Source organism: Mustela lutreola, chromosome 8 (genome assembly GCF_030435805.1).
Source record: "Mustela lutreola isolate mMusLut2 chromosome 8, mMusLut2.pri, whole genome shotgun sequence".
Taxonomy (NCBI): Eukaryota; Metazoa; Chordata; class Mammalia; order Carnivora; family Mustelidae; genus Mustela; species Mustela lutreola.
Genome location: NC_081297.1, coordinates 135,919,478 through 135,938,969, shown reverse-complemented (window position 1 = coordinate 135,938,969; position 19,492 = coordinate 135,919,478). Strand labels below are relative to the sequence as shown.

Below are 19,492 nucleotides of genomic sequence, written 5' to 3'. Positions count from 1 at the left end.
ACTTTCTAAAAGATTAAATCATCAGTGGTTACTAGACACAATTGGAACATGTTGGGTTTGTCACTTTGCTTTACAGTTGTCACCAAGGACAATTACTGCTGCCTTCTGCATACCCTTGAGTTTCTCTGCCAATGACAATACTGGGCTTAACGAACCATGGTCCTGATGGGATATGACCATTTCTGTTCTGATGGATTTAAGTACTTGACCATCACAGCTCACAGTACTAAAACTTCCTGAAGCTTGAAAGAGATTTAGGACTAATAAATTACAGTTATTTTAATGTATTCTGACTACACTATGCTTTAGAGTTTGCAGATGATTTTGAATACATTATCTCATTTGATTTTCACAGCATCTCTGTGAGGTAGAGCAGGAAACAGAGGCTCAAGGAAATTAAAGAAACTGGCTTGAGTTCATAGGGCTATTAAGTAGTGGAAGCGAATTCAAACTTAGGTCTTACAACTGTCAGCCCCACACTACTTTCATCAAACAATGAGTGCAAAATTTTGGGACTTAACACCCCCAGAGGTGGAACAGGCAGAACTTTAGGTTTAAGAAGGGCTCCAGTTAGAAATAAAAATATGCTGTACAACAGGTGGCCTGTTCCATGGCCTCGGCTTACTTCGCCAACCAGACAGAGCACTCTCTACTTTTTCCTGGATCAGGCTTTAAAATCCTCTCAACAGTGCTCCGGAGAACTGCTAGTCAAAGATCAGAGCAGGCACATGGCTTTAAACCTGTTTTCAGGAAAAGGAGTTTCACAGGGCTTATTTAAGGAAGCTGGAAGGACCCAAGGTAGAGATGGCTAATGCTTACCAATATAAACTTACCAAATCAGCCTCTTCCTCCTCGGCACACTGTCCTGCCTTCCTTGCAGCTAGATGAGGCCATATGATTTGAGTTCTGGCTAGTGAACCATGAGTGGAAGTAGGCAACACTTTTCTTCCCTATCTTCTGAGGGAATGGAGATGTTGGAGAGCTAAGGGGACAGCAGTTACAGGATAGATGGAAGTTGGGCTTCTGAAGGACTGAATGGAATAGCACCTCCCCCTGAGCCCACCAACCTACCCCCTGCTTTGAACTATAATTTGAGAAATGTGGGTCTGTGAGGCCACTGAGATGTGGAGCTATTTGCTCAACAGCTCATCTACATACACCAGTAAAGGCTGACTTCACATGCTTATGACCTTCCTTGAATTATGGTGTTATTGTCACAGGCAATGCTAGATTGGGTGGGCTCACACATGTTTTACATTCAAATTTTAAGGACCTCATAAATGTACATGATGGTGGATTTTTTTTTTTTCCCTCTGTCTGTTCTTCAACAAACCTTGTCCATTTGGAAGACATCTCTAGCTGGGTGACCTTGATGGGACCATGGGAGTCTAAGGGTCAGCTACTTCCTCATTCCATCCCCTGCAAATAAGAGCCTGGGCTTTTGGCCTAGATTCTTCTGCTTGTTGACACCTGGGACTTTAAATCTTGAACAAATGAGGCAAAGAAGCAAGGACAGTCAAGAAATCAATCTCTGAAGCCATAGACTGAATCCAGCTTGGCTAGAGTCCTGCAGCTTGTATTGCCCTGGTTCCTATCCATTTTCTAAGCCTGATTCTCCAGATTAAGAAGATTCTGTGAGGTACTTAATAGCTATGCAATAAGCTCCCTTTATGCTTCAGTTGGATTGGGTCCATTTCTCTTCCTTATACCATGTGAGTGCATGTATGTGTACACACTCCACACAGAGGAATATTCCAGCACCAACAGCAAGTGTTCTTTGCTGGGGTAATCTTGCCAAAACATAATTTCCAAATATGTAATTTCCAAAACATAACCCTCTCCTGTTTCAAAAGATTCAGATTATTTATCTATTTCAGGACAAGACCCATAAATTTTAGCATAACATTCCAGAACCTTTTTACCTCTCTCATTTCACTTCCCCTTACTTTTACTTTTCTACGAGGTGCTGGTCCTTGGCTTGCCATTTCTCCACACCACTGTACTCACCATGCACTTGGTCTATCGTGTCTTCCCCCTTCTTAGCCCTTGGCAACTCCTGCCTATCCCTCCTGTTGTAGCTCAAGAATGATCTCCATGAAATAGAATTTGATGGTATTACCTCTAGTACTATGTGTACTTGTTTTATGCCCTGTACTATACTTTGTTGTGATTGTTTACAAGTTTGTCCTTCTTACTAGGTTATAAGCTTCTTGAGGACAGTGTCTGTCTAGTCACTGTGTATCACAAAATGTAGGATACCTCTGGGTGTACAGTATATGCTTAATAGGTATTTGTTGACTGACCGACTAAGTGAGTGACCACGACCTAATCTCTTTAAGGCTCTGACAATCACCAGAAGAATCATTATAGAGCAACTGCAATAAAGACTGTACAATATCCCAGCCCCGAGTTACCCAATGGTGGTTTGAAAACAAAGAGACACTGGCTATCTTGAAATAATTTTTAATGTTTTAAAATTTAACTAGTGCACACAATACATGTTTTAGCAGAAGAATGAAAATGTGTGTAGGGTGTTTAATAAAACTGACATTACAAAAACAAGACCACATTAAGAAAACCTCAAAAGGAGAAGTAAACATTTAAGTAAAACCAAAAACCAAAAACAAAAACAAAAAAAACCCCACAAAACAAAACCCAAAACAACATGCTAAAGGATATGCTTTTAAAAGCCTAATAAATGTAGTTGCCTAAATCCAGACTTGAGACATTGAGATTTACTTTGGGACTTAAAAAAGGAAAAATAAAGCAGCAGAATGCCCTTCATTTTAAATGCACTTAAAAAAAAAAAAAAAAAAAAAAGTCTGCACATTGTTTTCCTGCTGGCAATTGCAGTATAATCAAGTATGTGAGAATACCAGCTGGATTCCAATCTGATGATAAAAAAAGCACACCACCTGGTCTTCCTGTTAAGTTTACAGTTTACCTCAGAAAGCAACAAGAAGTCATACTGCCTATTACTTTTCCTTGTCAGACCCTCCCTGCCACCCATACTCCAAAGAGAACACAGCTGAAAACTACTTCAACTTAAGAAAAAAATGAAAACAAAAATCTTCAGCACCTTATAGTTTCTAAGCACAGAACAACATGGGCAGAAGGGAAATTCAGGAAGAGAGGGTAGCCAATGGGTAAGACCCACCCAGAGTGATGTGCTCTTCAGGAAAAGTCTACTTATACACAGCTGCTCAGACGGATAGAATGGCTGATTTATACATTGGTCATTGTGAGGAAAAAAAAAAAAACACTTACAAAATTTCCTCAACTTTTGGCAGATCCCTCCAAAATGTAAAGATTGGAGATAACTTATTCACACAATCATTTCCTTGAACTTTATCAAATAATCAAGTAGCACCATAATGGTGGAAGTCATAGTGAGGAAAAGGAGGTAAAGAAGAAAGGAAGGTTTCTTTTGATGTCTTACTCTTTCTTCCCCACCAGACTACGAAGATCCAATGAGTCCTTTGAGAACAAAATAATCAAAATGTGTTTTATGGGAATAAAGTACTTTCTAGATGGAGTCTGCCCAGACTATAGTGCTTCCCTTAACATTTCAAAACAAGTATGCAATTCCAGGACAAGCAGATTTCTCTAAAATCCCAATGACAACTAGGGCCAACTTGGCCAAGTTTTGCTCTAATGCACAAGAATGTCAAATGATAATGATATTTAGAAGAGCATCTTGGTCACAGTGGGGTAAAATTTAATCAGCACAGGAGGCATTTGCTAGCAGGTTATATGGTCTCTAAAAATCCAAAGTTCAACTATTTCTTTTTCAGATGTGAACTTCACTGAGAATGGGGGTCTCCTGGAGATTTGGTTTTATTGTTAACTTCCCTTCTTATTACACATAAATCAATTCAAACCACTCCTGCTGTATGTAAAAATATCAAAATCTTATATAAACCTTATCAACGGGCCTGAGAAATGCAAGGACATTCACTAAGATATTTGTGCAAAAATTTTTTCTCTCAGAGAGTAGGATAAGTTGCAGGCAGAGAAAACTAACCTCTAGAATAACATTTTACAAGGGATTTTTTTTTCTGTTTTCACTAAATGAACAATAGAAGTTTTATCTAAAATTTGTACATAGCTTTAAAATATTTTTAATAAATTTAAGTTCTAGACAAATACTGACAATTGGTAATATAAAATGTGATTTGGTACATTTGTGGAATTTGAAGACTTACCATGTAAGTTTTTGTTACACATTAATAATATTTCATTGTACATTTCAAAAATTACAAATACAAAACAATTATGCTTACTTCACGTCATTTATTCAGAACATCATCCCCTTAGTTATTCTCATGACTTCCAACCTTTTAAGAAGTTGTACCAAAACTAAAGATCATTAGATTTGATATTGACAAGTGAGGAAAAACAACTCCTTAAGGTTGGATGAATAAGCCATATATGAATGCTGAAGAAAACATTTATAGGTATTATATAGGTAATATAATCAATTACGAATTGCCTTCTGTCCATTAAAAACATCTTTTTTGAACTTGAAAATGATGCATGAATAGGTTCTATACGAAGTGCATATTTTCTGCAATGCTAATATTACTGGATTACACAATTCAGGCCAACACTGCACCACGAACAGGACTGAGAAGGTGCCGCATCTGTCATGCCACTGGCGGAAACAGACTGGGTACCAAAGTGCTGGATTTCCAACCTCAAATCCAATGTCAGTTCCTCTTTAGTTGGAAGATGAAGCATCTGCCTTTCCCACGGCTTCCTCACCGAAGAGCAGCTTTCGAAGTATATTTGCATAAAATGGTCCATACACTTGTCTGTTGAGATTCACAATGTTTGCATACTGAGAGCCCAGGGCTTCTAGCTCCTGCTGAATGACAGCAAGGCCTCCTGGGACGGGAGGCATGCATTTTTGAGGACTTGGAAGAAAAAGTAGACTTTTCATGTAGAGTTGGGTTCGTTTATCTGGGGAAAAAGAAGATATCTTTAGCTGTCCCATTATTAAAGAATCTTATTTTAAAAAGTAAATGAAAATAGTAATTATCGTAGGTGAACTGCAGTAATATTCCCAGTTCTTTGCCCTCCCAGTACCCACATCCTCTATGAGGTAGCTTTGTAGCTTTTCCCATCAAAGGCTGGAGACTATTTCCCCATATCTTGAACAGGGGCTGGCCTTATGGCTTGTTTGGGCTGACACAGAATGTGCCAGAAGTGCTGGTAGGCTAGTTGCATGCAGAGGCTCCAAGCGCCATGGTTCACATCTGCTCTCTACCCACCACTGCACGTGAACAAGCCTGGGCTGGAGGAGAGACCACATAGAGGGAATCCGAGCTGTTCCATTCGAGGCCAGCTTAGACCAACTGACAGCCAACAAGACTGTAAACACTTGAGAGTCCAGGCAAGACCAGCAGAGCTGCCTACCCAAGCCACAGTTGACTACATACGCATGTGTGAGTCCAGCAAGACCAGATGAACTACCCAGGTGCCTCACAGACTTGTGAACAACACTAATTATCTGTGGGGGTTAAGCTGTGGAGTTTGAGGTACCTTGTTACACAGCAATGGCTAAGTGACACACACACACACATACACACACAATGTAGAGCACTTTTGTAGTAGGACAGGGGCTCTTTTATAAAAACTTAATACTTACTGTCCGTGATTTAGTTAGGTACATGAAAGCTGAGTCTGTAAACTGGCACTGCTAGTTTGGCCCCATACAATGTTTTGTTTTTGTCTTTGTCTTTTTAAGAAATAGAAATTCTTTAAAATCAGGGGATTTCACATAGAAATCCAAATTTCTGGTTCCTCTCGAAAAATCTAGAGATGTAAACCTGGGGGCCCTAAATTATCACATGACCAGGGTGACCACACATCCAGGTTTTCCCCTTTTGGGCTAACATAATGAACAAGAATGGTCTCAAAAGTGTCTTGGTTTGGACAAAAAATTATACAGTGACCCTGATGAGGGAGCACGAGTCTGGCTGAAGACAAAGCAAAAGCTAGCGCCTTGTACCCCCCTCTCCATCCACTCCCCCTCAGTCATACGTGTAGCATCCCTCAGGCAGCCCTGACTGCCATGAACAATAAGCAAATAGTTAACTTGCAGAGCTCACAATCCTGCTAGACAGGAGTCTCCCTTGGCTTACAAATGTCCTAAATCTCACTAACAAAGACGATTGATAGCAGGATTGTGACATCCCACCAAAAAGTCTCCCAACTATCTTAATGTTAATGGCTGGTCTAAAGACAACATTGATCAAGCCTCAAGGGCAAGGCCTCTGGTAGGCCCTCTTTAGCATATGAAAACTCCGTTGAAATCTCCCTTCCCCTCACCTTCCCCCAACCACAGGGTAACCTGCCACCCCTCATAACCCAGGGCAGCAGCTCTTTCTGCCCACGGGTCCTGTCCCCGTGCTTTAATAAACCACCATTTTGCACCAAGGATGTCTCAAGAACTCTTTCTTGGTCATCGGCTCTGGACCTCAGCCCACCGAACCTCACCTAGGTTCTAGAACTTCATCAACCCCACCAGCGGCCAACAATCTGGAGGCACTGAGGAGGGGCTGCCCCAGCTGGCACTCCCGCTGGCCATCTTCTCCATTCTCCTACTTCTCCATTCTCCTACTTCGTTGCTTCAGCGCATCTGCATGTGAAGGAGCTTTGCAAGAAGATGCAAATGCTTAAGTCGGTGCACCGGCAGCAACAACACCTGACAAATAGTACCAGACCAGGCCTGCTACCAGCCACATAGCCCCAAGGACTTCTTTTGGCTTTGGAAACGTAAACTTCACAAAGAAAAATTCACTAAAGAGAACACAGTCCATAGGATATGGACCATGATGACATTAATGAAACTCTTGTCTGCAAACTCTTCTCCCAAAAGTCACACAGCCAGGTCTGACCTAGAATTCTAAGTTCCCAATGTCACATGTCTTGTCTTGGCCAGAACTGTTTTCTCTTACTAGACAACCCTTCCCTCTCATCTCATCTCTGCCCAAAGTCCAAAACATCCTTCAATGCTGAGCCTAAAGTTACTTCCTTTCTATGACTTTCCCTAACACCCGCCAGACAATCATGCTATACTTTGGTTACTTGATAACATATATATGCCTCTCTCCCTTCTTAGATGGAAAGCTGCCTAAGGGTTAGGGCTGTGTCTTTTCTTATCTTTATATCCCTGGTCTGGCACGTGGCAGGCACATCACAAATGCTGACAGAACTAAAGTGAGAATGGAATGAAAAAGCTCTGTAAAAGTGAGTACATCCCACTGAAACCAACAGAGTCAAGGAGGAACAGGGTGGGCAGCCAAAGAGGACTTGATGTCACCCATGATTTGTCAACAAGAACAAATCATTCGTGTATGTATCACTTAGACAACTGAAAATTACTTAAAAAAAAAAAAAAAAAAAACAGATAGCTACAAGCATGCAAATAATCCACATAGCAGGTAATCTAGAAATAACTGTTCCCTAGTTATCATATGCATTTGAAGAACGCTGGTTTGAAAGAAACTTTTTCTAGTTATCTTTTCAAAAGGTTAAAAACATAGTGGGAGTTGTAATCCTATTATAAATAAACAGCACTTCAAGAACAAAAGGCGGAATGGGTTGCCTGAGTGGCTCAGTTGGTTAAGTGTCTGCCTGGTGTCCTGGGATTGAGCCCCGTGTCAGCCTCCGTGCTCAGCTGGGAGTCTCTTTCCCCTCTCCCCAACACCCTTCCCCAGCTTGTGCCCAATCTCTCTCAGATAAATAAATAAAACCTTAAAAAAAAAAAAAAAAAGACCAAAAAGAGGCAGACTATGGGTACCACAAACAGGAAAGGAAAAACCAAGGCTAACTGGTCCTTCTTATGTTCCTGGGCTCCTCTGAGTGCTTAATTTACTCCAACCCTGCTACAAGCAGAAAATTAGGAGTCAACTGTGTACTACATTTCCCGTTAGACTGGTTGCCTGACGCTTGGGAGCCCAGATCTGCTTTTATCACAGATATGGTCCCAACACCATACTGAAAGATTGTTTAAAGAAAGAAACTCTTTCAAAACTGTTATTATGCTGACAAGGTAATCTAGAAATAACTGTTCCCTAGTTAGCATATGCATTTGAAGAAAGTATTTCTGTCTCCTCTGCAGACAAGTCAGTTTTTAGGCCAAGAATAAAATGACAGAAGCGTCTGTCCACTTAGGAGCAGCCAAACTGAATCCCTGCCAAAGGCGTGCCCTTGGCTTCCAGAGTCGAAGGAGAGCTGCTCAAATGAGTCATTTTAGTTTCTAGGCAACGGTACTTTGAATGAGGTTAAAAATGCTTTCAGTCTGCAAAATAGCAGGAAGGTTGGACTGGGGATAGCTGGGTTTAAAAAAAAAAAAAAAGTGCTTTACTGGATTTTAAGCGGCTACCCTGGGGTGGGGCACCCCAGCTCCCTCCCTTCTGAAATTGCAAGTGCTTCCCTTATCTAAAGCAAGGGCACAGAGGACACATGGACACTCGGGCCACCATGCCAACCAACAGCAGGGCTCCAGTTCCGACTACCGGGCCCAGCCGGAGTAGATAAGAATATGAATTCTAGAGTCAGACTGGCTCATTGAGAGTCCCTAGTCTGAAGCCAGACGGTTATGTGAGGTACTCACCCTGTGTAAGTCTATGACACGCTCACCCCTTGCACAAATACAGTTGATTCCTGAATAATTGGAGGCGAGGGGCACAGACCCCTCCCGTGCAGTCAAAAACTTACATATAACTTTTGACTCCCCAAAAGCCTACTAATGGCCTACTATTGACCAGAAGCCTTCTTGATAACATTAACAGTTCATTAACACATATTTTGCATATGTATTATATACATTATCCTTATAATAAAATAAGCTAGAGAATAGAAAATGTTACTAAGACTATCATAAGGAAGAGAAAATACATTTACAGTACTATATCAAGGGAAATCTGCATATAAGGGGACGTGTGCAGTTCAAACACGTTTTGTTCAAGCGTCAACTGTATTTATTAAATGCCATCTGTGGGTCCAGCCTGGTTCAGGGACATAGCAGGCAAGAGACATGCATTCCATCCTCATGAGGCCAGTATACTCGTGGGGCTAGTGGTATACGGCAGAGACTGCAGAGAGTCTGCCCCTTCTCCTCCCAGGGATGGGCTGTTCTGCTGGAGACCAAGGCCATGAGGACACACAGGAATCAGCAGTGAAGGCATACAGGGAAGGCCTCAGCCCTGTGTTTGTCATTGTCATTCAGGGTCATCTCTTGGTAGCCCACAGTACTGCTACCAACACTACTCCTTTCTGGGAATGGTTTAAAATCTTGAGCTTTTAGTGGCCTAGATCTCCAGCATTCCATGTCCCCAGGGTTAGGAATGAGAGACCTATGTGAGAGCCTCAAAAAAAATGATGACAAGTATTTATACTCTTAGGGAAGTTAGCGTTGTACTTTGAAAACTTGCAGATTAGTCCACAGTTCCAATTCTACGCTCTTTTCCTCCTTCTGGTCTTTATTCCTCACTCTCTGTAGTACACACTTGCTTTGTGCCCCATGTCACCTTCTCCCCCTTCTTCTGGCCAAAGCACCCAATTTGGTCTGGGCCAAATCTTCTCTTCCCTACTCTCAGACTAGGTGTTGCAGGGAAAGTCGGCTCACCCTGACTCCAAGAACTGAACACACGTCTCAAGCTCCGGTTCCTTCCCCTCTGGCCACCTTGACCGATTCAAGAATGTGACTTGACCTGCAGTCATGCTGGCTGAAGCTGATAAGGCTCTATTCTGGGGTCATTATTTGGGCTAAGAGTGAAGCCAACACCTTGTTTTTCACTTGACTTCAATATGGAAAGATACAGTCTGGAGCTGAAGCTTGTCTTGCCACGACGGAGAGAGTCTATCTGTGAAGACAGCCAGCCCAAGGAAGGCAGTGCTGAGGGAGGAGGTGGGGAAATTAGTATCAGTGACACGGTCTGCTCTCTGACTCAGTCATATAGGAGACAGCCCTGCTCTGCTCTTGTTGGTTACATGAGAAAATGCACTTCCTTTTTGCTTACACTAGTTCAGTTCTATCACAAGTATTAGAAAGAGTCCTAACTGATGCATTCTCCATTTTCCCAACTCACCAACACAACTTGACACGGAGACAGACACTTGCCTAGGGATTAAGTACAAAGGGAAAAAAAAAAAAGCCCACCATCATGCCCCCCAGTTCCACAGCCTCTTTGCTCATTGTCTCTTTGAGCCTGGCCAAGAAAGAGGCCTCAGCTTACTTAGCCTAGCTCACAGCAGAACTGGTATCACTGCCAGCTGGTTTGGATTGTTGCATAGATCTAGGATTTTAACATATTGGTAGCACTATGGTATTTTCTTCATAAAAATCTATTGGCTGGGTATAAGACAGAAAGCCCTGGAATATTCCCCCACAGTTACATATACACACAGAAGCAGCAGCGAGTCCCAAACCTTTGAAAGTACAATTTGTTTCTTTATATTTTCAACATTTATTCTCCAAAAGGAGTAGGTAATCTATTTAAGACAAAAAAAATGTAACTGACACTTGACATTGGTCAAAACCAGTAAGTTAAAAGCAAATTGGAATTGAAGCAGAAACCAATGAAAACATGAGGACCCACCAATCAAGGACCAGATAGGATTGCCCTCCTTTTCGATGCTTGAAAATTGGCCTATGAGATTAGCTTGGACCTCAGCATTCAAAATGGATAAACCTCTCTCCGCCAGGGCCTTGTTAATCTCAACACAAGTCTGAGCACCGATAGAATTCAGGATTTCCTTCAAGTTAGTGGTCCTTAAAAAAGCATAAAACAAAATTGCATTAGGAATAGTTTTTTTTATTCAGCAGTTTTTAAACATTTTTTAATATATCAACTTAGTTCAAATGTCTGTCACTTTTCATTTACACAGACAGTAAGTACCTCTATTACATGAACTTAGAATATAGTAACTTCTCCCAGGTACCACCCCTATGTGTAGCAGATTTTTAAATGCTTAAAACCATTCAATTCTGAAGGTGCTGTTTAGTTAGAAAAGCAGAGTCAGAAAAGGTGGTCCCTGAAAATAAGTCTGCAACCCCAATTTCCTGCAGGACCATCAGAAAGGAAAAGAAAATACCTATTTACTTCTTAAAAACAAACCCTTTGGTCTGAGCAGATTCATTCATAGATTTTTTTTGTTTTTGTTAAATCTTTATTTACAGAATGAAGAATCAATTCCATTACCCATGCCCAAACAGTGAATCTATAAAACCAATCAAAACCAAGAAATGAGGGGCGCCTGGGTGGCTTAGTGGGTTAAGCCATTGCCTTCGGCTCAGGTTATGATCTCAGGGTCCTGGGATCGAGTCCCGCATCAGGCTCTCTGCTTAGCGGGGAGCCTGCTTCCTCCTCTCTCTCTGCCTGCCTCTCTGCCTCCTTGTGATCTCTCTCTGTCAAATAAATAAATAAATAAATAAATAAATAAATAAAATAAACAAGAAATGAAGGGGGTGGATCAGTCAGTTAAGTGGCCAACTCTTGATTTCGGCTCAGGTCATATCCCAAGGTCCTGGGATCAAGCCCTCTATTGGGCTTGTATTGGAAGTCTGCTTGAGGTTCTCTCTTTCCCTTCTCACTCCGCCCCTCCCCCCACTTATGATCTCTCTCTCTCTCCCCCTAAAATAAACAAATAAATCTAAAAAAAAAAAAACCCCACAAGAAATGAACCTATTTAGAGGTTAATACCATAATGACAAATTACCTAAAATTCTTGACCTATTATGATCAAAGATAATCTTCCTATTGTTACTTTCAAGTACCCAATCAAAAATCCCAGAAAACCATAAAAAGTAACTGGCAATGGGCTATTTAAGAGGTAAGTAAAAAGAGGCAATTAGAAAGGGCATGTGTTGGGTCCACACTATTGGGGAACGATGATTGCAAACAGCCTCTCACTGTCCAGAAATGGTCTTTAATATAACTTTGTGCAAAATGGGAATTAAAGGATAAGAGAACAGGGGTGGGCAGGCATGAGGAATTAAAACGATAAGGCAATTGGAGAGGCAGAACTTCTATAAAGACGACGATTTAACAACTAACTAGTTATTAAAGGTGAACATTTATCAAGCATCATGGGCCAAACACCTGTACTAAGTGCTTCACAATGGATCATCTTAAGTTCCCACATTGGTAAGTAGGGAAGTAGGCACAATTATCCCTTTTTTCAAGTGAGAAAATGAGGCTCAGAGTGATTAGGGAACTTGTCCAAGGGTACCTAACCAGGCAATAGCACACCTGGGACTTAAACTGTGGTCTGTCAGACCTGAAGCTTGACTTCTCAGTAACCACTTTGCTATATGCTTTATATGAATACTTAAAACAGCTCTGTGGGTTCTCTAAAGGCTTAATAAAAAAATTTCTAGAAAGTAATAGTTACCCTGTGTGGGGAGATGCTAAGGTAAGACCAGCTGCAAACCTAGAGAAGGTTTCTTTTCGTTATAAGTCTTGTGTCCTGGAATGTGAAGTAAATGAGCCTGGATGGCTCGCACAAACATGGTAGGAAGGGGAGGGCCTTGACACAGCTGGACCAGACCTCAGCCCTTGATTTCCCTTTTTTCTCGCTGTGCAGCCCAAGGTAAATCCTATTCTCTTTTTGAAAACTTTGGATGCTGTAATCACCCAGGCTCCTTTTGGCTCTTAATATTCTAGGATTTTATCAAGTAATCTTATGTGCCTTCTGGGTAATGGGGAGGAGGATGGAGGGAGAGAGGCATCTCCCTTCAAAGACAGGAATGAACAATGGAAGGCCTTAAAAACACCTTAAAGGGGAACCAGCAAGAGAAGCTGACCCATGTAAGACCAATGAAAACATCTGGTCATTGACTAAGATTAGGAATTTTCTGACTTGGACAGGATTCACAATAGGATGATCCAAATGAGATCCAAGGTCTGATCCTGGGCAATGAATTTAGCAAAAAACAAGACCTTCACTGGACTTGTGCAATATCTCTGAAGGACAGGATGTCACTACTTCTACCAAAGAGTTCATAGCGGTCTGGATCAGAGAAGTTGGTAAACATTTCATTGCAGGAAAAATTATGGAGTCAGAACAACTGAGTAGGAAGCCTCCCTGAGAGGGCCTTCTAAACCCTCGGCGTGGAATTCTGGGTTTTGTTTGCTTGTTCCACAGCACTGTCAAAGAAATGTGTCAAAGAAACTGTCAAAGAAGAGCTCTTAGACATGCCCATCCTAAGTGGAAATAGGACACTCACCCTGGCACTTGGCATGGAAAAGATCTCTCCCTTCTTATGAAAGGACATCTTCAGAGATATTAAAAGAAATTCTAGAAAAAGAAGGTGTAAGATAAACTTCTCTAAAGTAGTCCTGAATACCACACCCAGACATCCAGGATTATTCATGATCTCTGAAACACACTCCGAGACTTAACACGAGGATGAGCACTTGGAAACACTTGGAACTTACTCTTTGTTCATGCCTTCAAGTAGAACAGCTGAAATCCTTTTTAACCTGTTTGCAAGCTCAGGGAGGCCTTCTGTAAGAGCACCCACCATGTTGTTGGTAATTAGGGACAGGCAGGCAATAATCTTCAATTGATTCAGCTTTTCTGTCAGTTCCTGAAGACGTGCTCCATCTGTGATGAGTGTCTAGCATGTTTATTTTAAATGTAAAAATAGAAAGGGAAGCTCAATACCATGAAAATATAAAACAAGTAATGTTACATCCAAACTCCCATTTCTGTCTGATTTCAGGAAAGTCATTAAACCACAGGCAACACTAGACAGACCAGGTGATGCATAGATAGAACTTGTGAATTAAAATATTGGAGAACTTGAGGGAAGGGAAAAAAAAAAAAAACCAACACTCACCTCTGGTAATTCTTTTTTCTGATAATCCCAATGTAACAGTTTTAAATAACTGTTATTTAGCACCAGTGTAGGACTCAGGCTTGGCTTAGAGCTATTTTCGGCCCCAGGAGTTAAAGCAGTCTCAGAAAGAGAAAGTAGTTCTTCATTTACAGATTCTTTTAACCATTCTGTAGTTTGATCAAGAGCACCTGAAAACAAAAAGGCCGTATGTTTGTCCTACAGCTCTTAGATCCCTTTTGTGCATTCTACATAACAACAGAGGTTAAGTGAGGGGCTGGGCATGAATGCTAAGACAGGCACACCCCTAAAGGAGCTTATAGTCCAGATGGGAAGCCAGAGCTGTAAACCAACAATTACGCAAAATAGAATAAATCCAAGAAGGTACAGTGGGAGTGGAGGGAGCAAACATTGTCCAAGACAGAGTCGAATAGGAAAAGCTCTGTAAGTGATGCCTAAAGATATAAAACAAACAGAGGACAGGACTGTCACTCCAGACCAGGTGAACAACCCATACAAAAACCCAGAACAGTGACAGAATATGGCACATTCTGGATGCTACAAGCATATCTGTATTGTCGGTCCATAGAGAACAAGGGAGAGTGGTAGCAGATGGCATCGGGTAGGTAGGCAGGAGCCAGCTCACACATGACCTTGAATTTTGGCAGAGAAGGTATTCAGACTAAAAGCATTGATTATTAAACATTTTTGGGTCCTGGGTCCCCCTGAGCATCTGATTAGAATTATGCCTTTCTCAAAATGCACATTCATGCTAATGTGCACAATTTATTTTACTTTTGATCCAGTTTTAAGGCCCCCCCTAAAAACAATTTTGTTTTTTACACATTTCTTATAAAACTGTATTTGATAGAATTTATGAGGTGGAAATTGCTAAAAAAAACAAAAACAAAAACAAAAAAAACAAAACACACAGAATGAACACAGATGCAGATCTTTTTAAAAAGCACCAGAGAATGAAATAAAGAATAGTGACCCTGAAATTCTTCCTGAGACCCAGCACTCGAACCAGGGTAATCTGTGAGCAGCAATGTTTGCCACACAACAGCAACACCACCCGAGAATTTCACAACTTTGCTTCCCCTCAGTTGGCAAATATTCTTGGTTTTTCTAGTTCTGTTCATAGAGATGTAAAAGACTTGAGGTCTTTTGTTTAAAGGACACCCAACAGAGAGAGAGAGAGAGAGAGAGAGAGAGAGAGAGAGGAAATCTTGGTGGATATAATTACAATGTAGGGTTAATAAGCATTTACACTGCAAGCTTAATCATTTACAGCTGACACATCTAAAAGCCCATTTAGTTATCTCAAACAAAGCAACAGTGTACCATAGTGGTTCTCAATCCTGGCTGATTTTACAATCACCTGGAGAGCTTTAAAAAGAAAAGAAAGATCTTGGGCACAGCTCTTGGAGATTCCAATTTAATCAGTCTGAGATGGGGCTCAGGCAACTGTGTTTAAATACCCCAGGTGATCCTAGCTTGAAGCCAGAATTGAGTACAACTAGTAAAGCAGAAAGAGCACAAGCTCAGAATGAAACACCAGCTTTCCTCTAAGGAATCTACCTGCTGAGATGTTACTCCCACCAGCTAGTACACTGATGGATCTATGTGGCTCCAAAACCAAGGTCAACCCCCATGAGATACAAGTACTGTCAATTTTTCATGTAAGCAGGAAGTCTCTTCATTCACTCATTTATTCAATGACAACGGAGCACTTAATGTACCCTAGGTGCTATACCAAGTGCTAGGGATTCGTAGATGAGTAAACCTGTTTTGTGCACTCAAGAAGCTCTTAGTCTACTGGGAGGGAGAAACACAAGAACAGGCAATGGCTTTACAGGAGCATTTACCTAAGAATTTCCTAGGAACTGTGAAGGCCCAGGAGAACTGCACTTGAATTTACTCTCCACCAATACACGCTTCTGGTTTCCTGCTAGGGAGGCTTGGCCTCACCCCCCCTGAAACTACCTTTGGTTCTCTAAATCTAAATCCTGCCAGTCTTTACTGGCCTAGCTTAAGTCTCTCTTCCTGTGGGAAGCCTTTCTTGATTGTACTGACCCATCCCTGCTCTCCCTTCTCAAAGAACCCACCTTTGAATTTTTTTTTTTTTAAAGATTTTATTTATTTACTTGAGAGAGAGACAGTGAGAGAGAGCATGAACGAGGAGAAGGTCAGAGAGAGAAGCAGACTCCCCATGGAGCTGGGAGTCCGATGCGGGACTCGATCCCGGGACTCCAGGATCATGACCTGAGCCGAAGGCAGTCGTCCAACCAACTGAGCCACCCAGGCGTCCCCACCTTTGAATTTTTGATCTGGCTGTCATTTCTCTTGCACAGCTTAACTAAAAAACAGCTTCTCTATTTTTTTAAAAAAAATTATTATTAAATATTTTATGCACGTTCCTCTCAATTTCATCTCATTCACTGAAGAGCCCAATAAATGATCTTTATTTTTTATTTCTCTTTCCTTTGACTTAATTCATAGCATCACATGATAGGTATGTGAAATGTGGCTTTGTTTTGGCAGCCACGTTTGCTTTGGAAAATACTCAGATTATCTTTCTAGTGGTACCTGACACATATTGGGTGCTCTAAAAGCCTCTGCTCTCCTGGGGGCACCTGGGTGACTCAGTCAGTTCAGCATCTGCCTTAGGCTCAGGTCATTATCATAGGGTCCTGGGATTGAGTCCTGCATTGGGCTCCCTGGTCAGCGGAGAGTCTTTCTCCCTCTCCCCCGCTTATGCTCTCTCACATGCTCTCTCTCTCTCTTTTTCAAATAAATAAATAAATAATGGCAATAAATATATAAATAAAAGCTTCTGCTCTCTGTGTCTGGCATGAGTGACCTGGTAGGTTTCCAATTTAACTCACCATCTCTGGAAGTAAACATCAACTTAAAGAATTGCTCAAATAGTCGTCTTCACACTGACAGACGGATTGGTCCCACAGGCCCACCGCTACCTTTCCCTCCCCACTGTAAAACATTTACTAATGTACACAGTACACACAAATCAAGACAAAGTGTTTTTTGTAAACTCTTTCACAAAACAGAGAAGGGAAGACTTCTCACTCATTTTTATGAGGCCAGCTTTGCCCTGATATCAAACCCAGACAAACACATTACAAGAAAATTACAAAACGATCTCTTTCCAAAAATACAGATGCAAAAATCCTTAAGGAAGCATTAGCAAGGTAAAGTATTAGCAAGATAAAATAATACACTATGACCAAGGAGGAGTGGGATAAACATTTCAGGATTGCAAGGTTGCTTTAATTAGAAAAACGTCCATTACAGTAATTTAGCACATTAGCACAATAAAGGAGAAAAAAAATCCCATCCCATCATTAGATATGGAAAAAGCATGTGACCAAATTTAACATATGATCTAGTTAGATAAAAACTCTGGGCAAAGCAGAAACAGATCTTCCTCAACACAGAAAAGGACATCTATGAGAAGCTGCAGCTAACACCATACTTAATGGTCAAATTATGAATATTCCTCCCCTAGAAAGGCAAGGATGCCTTCTCTCATGACTGCTATTGAACATTTGATTGGATGTCCTCGTTAGTGCAATAAAGCAAGAAAAAGAAATAAAAGGCACATAGATTTAAAAAGAAGAAGTAAAACTGTTTATTTGCAGGCAAAATGATTGTATATATAGAAAAACTGAAGGAATATTCTAAAAACCTACTAGCATTAATAAGTTAATATCTTAGCAAGTTCTCAGTATGTAAAATCAATATTCAAAAATTGATTGTATTTCTATATACTAGAAAATAAAAATTTTACAAAATACCACTTATAACAGCATCAAAGAACATAAAATAAATGAGATTAAATTGAACAAAATCAGAACAGAACTGGAGGGGTACCTAGTGACACAGTTGGTTGAGCATCGGACTCTTGGTTTTGGCTCAGGTCATGGTCTCAGGGTTGTGAGATCAAGCTTCACATCAGGCTCCCCACTTGGCATAGAGTCTGCTTAAGTTTCTCTCTCCCTCTCCTTTGGCCCACCCCACCTCAAATAAACAAATCTTAGAGGAAAAAAAAGTACAAGACTGGTACACCAAAACTAAAACATACTGCTCAAATAAATCAGACTTGAGATATCCAGTTCACAAATTAGTAGACTTATTAATGTGAAGATGTCAAATCCACATAATTCCAATCACCAACCCAGCTGGCTCTTCTGCAGAAACTGATAAACTAATTAAAAATGGATGTGGAGTGCTCGCTTCGGCAGCACATATACTAAAAAAAATGGATGTGGAAATTCAAAGGACCTAACAAAGACAAAACAATTTTGAAAAAGAAGAACAAAAATGGAAGTCAAACACTACCTGATTTCAAGACTTAGCCTCAATAATCAGGACTGTGTGGTATTTAGTGAAGGGAAGACATACAGATCATAGGATTGAATAGAATCCAATTAAAAAAATGAAGTAGTATGGGATGCCTGGGTGGCTCAGTTGGTTGGACGACTGCCTTCGGCTCAGGTCATGATCCCGAAATCGCAGGATCAAATCCCACATCAGGCTCCCAGCTCCATGGGGAGTCTGCTTCTCCCTCTGACCTCTCCTCGCTCATGCTCTCTCTCACTGTCTCTCTCTCTCAAATAAATAAATAAAATCTTTAAAAAAAAAAAAAAAAAATGAAGTAGTAGTATGAGCTACAACACGGGTAAATCTTGAACATATTATACTAATTGGAAGAAGAGACACAAAAAGCCACACACTACACGATTTGATTTATATGAAATGCCCATAATTGGCAAATCCATAAAAACAGAAGGTAGACCGGGGGTTATCAAAAGCTAAAGGAAGGGAAGACTAGGGAGATACTGGCAGTGGGCATGGGGTTTCTTTTAAAGGTGATGAAAATCTTCTGGAATTAAATACTGATGATAGTTATATAACCTTATGAATATACTAAAAGCCACTGAATTATAAACTTTTAAAAATTAATGTTGTGGAATATAAATTATATTTCAATTACAAAGAAAATAATAAAGAGGTCAGAAATAGATTCACAAATGTATCATTGATTGATTTTCAATAAAGATGCCAAAGCAGTTCAATAGAGAAAAGATAATCTTTTTGAACAAATGGTGCTAGAACTGGATACACATATGGAAAAATGTGAACCTTGAAATATATTATCTTGAAATGCTTCCTAAGCCTAAAACTATAAAAATGTCTAGAAGAAAACATTCAAAAAATTCTTCATGACCTTGGGATATGCAAAGATTTTGTAGACACATCACTAAATGCACAAATAAAAGAAAAATTTTATGATTTGGTTTTCACCAAAATTAAAAATTTCTCTTCTTCAAAGGGTAGTGTTAAGAAAATGAAAAAGGCGGGATGCCTGGGTGGCTCAGTGGGTGGGGCCGCTGCCTTCGGCTCAGGTCATGATCTCAGGGTCCTGGGATTGAGTCCCGCATCGGGCTCTCGGCTCAGCAGGGAGCCTGCTTCCCTCTCTCTCTCTGCCTGCCTCTCCATCTACTTGTGATTTCTCTCTGTCAAATAAATAAATAAATAAAATCTTTAAAAAAAAAAAAAAGAAAAAAAAAAGAAAATGAAAAAGGCAAGCCACAGATGGGGGAAATTTCATATAAAACT

The 19,492-nt window shown here is 40.7% G+C and overlaps 1 protein-coding gene across 4 annotated transcripts in view; it reads right to left on the bottom strand.

Moving 5' to 3' along the window:
* Nucleotides 1-2,447: 2,447 nt before the first annotated feature.
* TCP11L2 (t-complex 11 like 2) overlaps nt 2,448-19,492 on the bottom strand; it is a 41,856-nt gene continuing 24,811 nt past the window's right edge. For 3 of the 4 annotated variants that reach the window (XM_059186747.1, XM_059186745.1, XM_059186748.1), the window contains exons 7-10: nt 13,856-14,043; nt 13,452-13,633; nt 10,611-10,783; nt 2,448-4,962 (exon numbers count right to left, since the gene is read on the bottom strand). In XM_059186747.1, coding sequence (XP_059042730.1) covers nt 4,721-4,962; nt 10,611-10,783; nt 13,452-13,633; nt 13,856-14,043 — 785 coding nt within the window. In that variant the 3' untranslated portion in view covers nt 2,448-4,720. Of the gene's footprint in view, nt 4,963-8,921; nt 9,908-10,610; nt 10,784-13,451; nt 13,634-13,855; nt 14,044-19,492 lie in introns of those variants that run through there. The other variant, XM_059186749.1, reaches the window with a different exon arrangement.